General features: G+C 62.8%; 1 protein-coding gene across 2 annotated transcripts in view; it reads right to left on the reverse strand.

Moving 5' to 3' along the window:
• The window catches only part of RECQL5 (RecQ protein-like 5), a 30,547-nt gene that overhangs the window by 2,489 nt on the left and 24,445 nt on the right, over positions 1–3,613 (reverse strand). For both annotated transcript variants that reach the window (XR_826723.1, XM_010856171.1), the window contains exons 9-15: positions 1,887–2,105; positions 1,549–1,648; positions 1,381–1,417; positions 1,201–1,259; positions 1,041–1,114; positions 431–524; positions 63–197 (exon numbers count right to left, since the gene is read on the reverse strand). Coding sequence is in view for 1 of the 2 variants with exons in the window: in XM_010856171.1 (XP_010854473.1) it covers positions 63–197; positions 431–524; positions 1,041–1,114; positions 1,201–1,259; positions 1,381–1,417; positions 1,549–1,648; positions 1,887–2,105 (718 nt within the window). In the remaining variant the exon portion in view is untranslated. The remainder of the gene's footprint in view (positions 1–62; positions 198–430; positions 525–1,040; positions 1,115–1,200; positions 1,260–1,380; positions 1,418–1,548; positions 1,649–1,886; positions 2,106–3,613) is intronic.

Below are 3,613 nucleotides of genomic sequence, written 5' to 3' on the forward strand. Positions count from 1 at the left end.
AGCAAGGACTGTGCTGACACGAAGGGCGAGGGGCCAGGGCGCCGGTGGCTTGGTGGACGCACCGAGTACACCTGGGAGGCGGGCAGGATGTCATGCTCGGTGGGCTCCGGGGGCTCGGCCTGGGCGCTGCAGCTGCTGGCGCCGCCGCCCACACGGTACAGCTGCCCATCCTTTGAGGCTCTGTGGATCTCAGCCACCTGGGGCGGGGAGGGAGGGGGGAACGCCCTGGCTGGCACCCGCTAGCTCCAGGCTTTCCATGAGTGGCTTCTGTGGCTCACGCTTGCAGGCAACTGGACACTGAACAAGTTCTAGTCCCCACAGGGCTGGCTAGAAATCCTTGCAGCCAGGGAAGGAGGGAAGTCGGGCTTCTCTCCACCTACGTGGCCCCCTGGATGGGGAGCTGCCCTGCCCACCCCTGCCCGGCGCCTACCTTCTTCAGCACGCTGGCCTTGTACAGGTTGGCCACCTTGGCATTTCGGAATGTCTCGTGTTCCAGCTCCACTGCCTTGGCCTGGAGGTCAAGTCTGAGGGCAGCAATGAGATTAAGGTGTCAGGCCTGAGGTCAGCCCTGTGAGATTCCCCCAGGGAACCCTGGAGATGGCTTCAGGGCCTGGTGGGAATGGCCTTGGGCACAGGGATTCCAGCCTGGACTGTCTGGCCCCTGTGGCTTACTGTCCTTCGGCAGTTCCTGGCACCCTGTCACGGCCAAGTCTGCCCCCCGGTGGGGCTGTGTGAAGACCCACACCCCCTTGGGAAGAAGATGAGTCACAATTTGGGAAGAGGTGCTCAAATAAACCGGGCTTCCTAGGTGGCTCAGTGGTAAAGAACCCGCCTGCCAATGCAGGAGACACAGGGTTCGATCCCTGGGTCGGGAAGATCCCCTGGAGGAGGAAATGGCACCCCACTCCAGTATTCTTGCCTGGAGAATCCCATGGACAGAGGAGCCCGGTGGGCTGCAGTCCATGGGGCCGCAGAGAGTCGGACACTACTAGGCACAGAGCACGCACGCCCAAACAAGCCAGGGGGCTGACGACGCTCACCCGTCAGTGGAACCTGCGGCCTGGCGGTTACTGCTCAGCGCCTCCTCCAGGAGCCCCAGGCAGTGCTCACGGGCCTGCATCGGGGCAGGAAGGTGGTCACACAGGTCCCAGGTTGGGGGAGGAGCCTGGGGGCAGGTGTGAGGAGCTGCCCACCTCTTACCTTCACAGTGAGCCTGGGGATCTTCCTACTGGCAGCCTCTCTCAGGGGACAGTCCTCATCTGCGGGGGGGAGAGGCAAGTCCTTCCACCCTACTTCCTGCTCTCTGGTGTCCCTGACCCTCCAACGAGGCATCCTCCCCCCACACCCTGGGACCACCCCAGGGGACGTTTCTGTACTGACCTGGGGGTACGAATTCTTCTGTCTTGGGGTCTTTGCCCTGGAAGATGACATGAAGTCCTGTGAGCCATCCTGTCCCATAGCAACACAGCTCCCAGTCTAGCATAAGAGAGGGGCTGAGAGGGTGTGAACAGGGGCCACCAAGAGCCCCCTGAACCCCACTCCCTTCACCTTGCGCAGGCGCATCTGCTTCTGGTAGAAGAGATTCCATTCCCGCTTCTGGGCCTCATCTCTGCCCTCGTCCCCGCTGCCTCCAGACCCTTCGTCATACCTAGGCGACAGGCTGGGCGTGAGCCGTCCTGGGTCTGGGCTTTGCCCTCCCATCACGTGTCTGGTAGGGCAGTGATGTCTCTGATGCCCTGGACACTTGGGGGCAACGCTGATGTCCTGGCCCCAGTGTGGCCCTTGGGGCGGGGACATGTGTCACTTCTGATCTGGCCTTGGCCCCAGGGAGAGAATGCCAGACTCTTTCCAGTGGGTTGGGGGGCCCTGGCCTCATGGCCCCTTACCTGCTAAAGCCCCCGTAACCCCTGCGGCCTCCCTCGTACAGCTCAGGGTCATAGCCATTCCCCTGGGAGGGGCCAATGCAGGTCTTGTTCCAGCTGCTTCTCTGCTCCAAAGCGTCCAGCTGCTTCCGCACACCCGTGGGGTTCTGGCAGCAGTCACAGCCTTTGGTGCAGGCAGGGGGCGAGTCCCCGAAGTACTTGGCAATGGCAGCATGGCGGCACCTGGAGCAGGGGTGGTGAGGGGCCCGCTCGGGCCAGCGTTCGTTTACTCAGTCCCCAAACTCTGCCTGAGCATGGCTGTCTGGCACTGTGGCTAGCATCTCATGCGAGCTCCACGAGGCATCACTGGGCGGGGTACCCATTTTATAGATGAGGACGACGAGCTGAAGGAGAGTCCTCAAAGTCATGTAACACACGTGCCAGGGGAGCCAGGGCACAAACCCGCTCTGCTTCTCCATGGGGCACTCCTCAGGGCTCCAGGCCCCAGCCCCCTCTCCATCCTCCGGTAGTGGGGCACCCTGGGAGAAGCATCGCCTCTGGGTGCAGACGCTGACTCTGCAGCTGAGGCTGTGTCCTTGGGGAAAGCGCCTGACCTCCTGAAATGAAGCTTAGGCACCTCGAGCACAACACACCAACAACATGGTACAAGGAGAGCCCTGGCCCCTCGGGCAGCGTAAGAGCCGAGACAGCGCTCGGAAGTGCGTAACAGCACTTAGCACTTAGGGCTCTTATTACCGCTCCTTACTCTCTTCTTCTGAGTGGGGCTGGGGAGAGGGAACAGCAGGAAGTGGCTCTACCCTACCTCAGCGCTCAGCTCTGCTTCTGTCTCCTGGCGACTCCTCCCTGTTGTCCCTAACAAGCCTCTGCCTGACCCAGTGTACACGGCCCGGAACCGGGAGACTGCTTGAGAGCAGGAACCAGGCAGCTCTGGGTTGGCACCCCATGCCGGGCACTGGTGAGCACAGCCTTCCCGTGGTCTTCCTCATCACATCTTCCTCTGCCCTGACCCACCATAGCCCCCTTGGGGTGCCAGCCTCCAGCAGTCTCTCCTGTGGGGGCCCAATGGATCACTGGGGCAGATGTAGAGACCAGGGGTGTGGGTGGAGGGCACAGCTCCATCCGGGCCATTACAAACAGTGGTCCCTGCAGCAGGCATGCGGCACAGGGTGGGCGAAGCCTCTGGGGAGGCCAGAGCAGAGGCAAGGCCATCCAGGTACCACGTCCCAAAGACAAGAAGAGCAGACACCACTGCTCTGGCTGGGACACGACTTAAACACAAGCACTGCTTGGGGCTGCAAGGAACAGGCTGAGGAGCGGAGACCCCGGGCCAGCTTGGAGAACACGGCCCAGAGGAAAGGTGGGCTGGCTGCGCAGCCACCAGAGGGCGCCATTCCTGCCGCACCCAAACCCACGCTGCTCACCCCGCCGCCCAAGTCCCAAGTCCGTGCCACCGCACAGTGGCAGCCTGTCCCGCCTCTGGGACGCTCTGGCATCCAAGTGGTGTGGCCACAAGCCTGGCTTCCTTCCCCGCGCCCTCCCCCAAGCCCTGACTCACTGGCGTTTTGTGCTCACACTCAAAGGGTTCCATTGACAGCTCGCAGATGCGGGCTGGGGTCGGCCCCTGTCCTGCTCCGGGTACCGCCTGGTCTGCTGGGGTGGCACGACCAGCCAAATGTCAAACGGCCCTGCTGGCCACTGGGCTGCTCTGGAGCCCGTCCCTGCCGGCCGGG

The sequence above is a fragment of the Bison bison genome, unplaced genomic scaffold (assembly GCF_000754665.1).
Source record: "Bison bison bison isolate TAMUID 2011002044 unplaced genomic scaffold, Bison_UMD1.0 scf7180017864371, whole genome shotgun sequence".
Taxonomy (NCBI): Eukaryota; Metazoa; Chordata; class Mammalia; order Artiodactyla; family Bovidae; genus Bison; species Bison bison.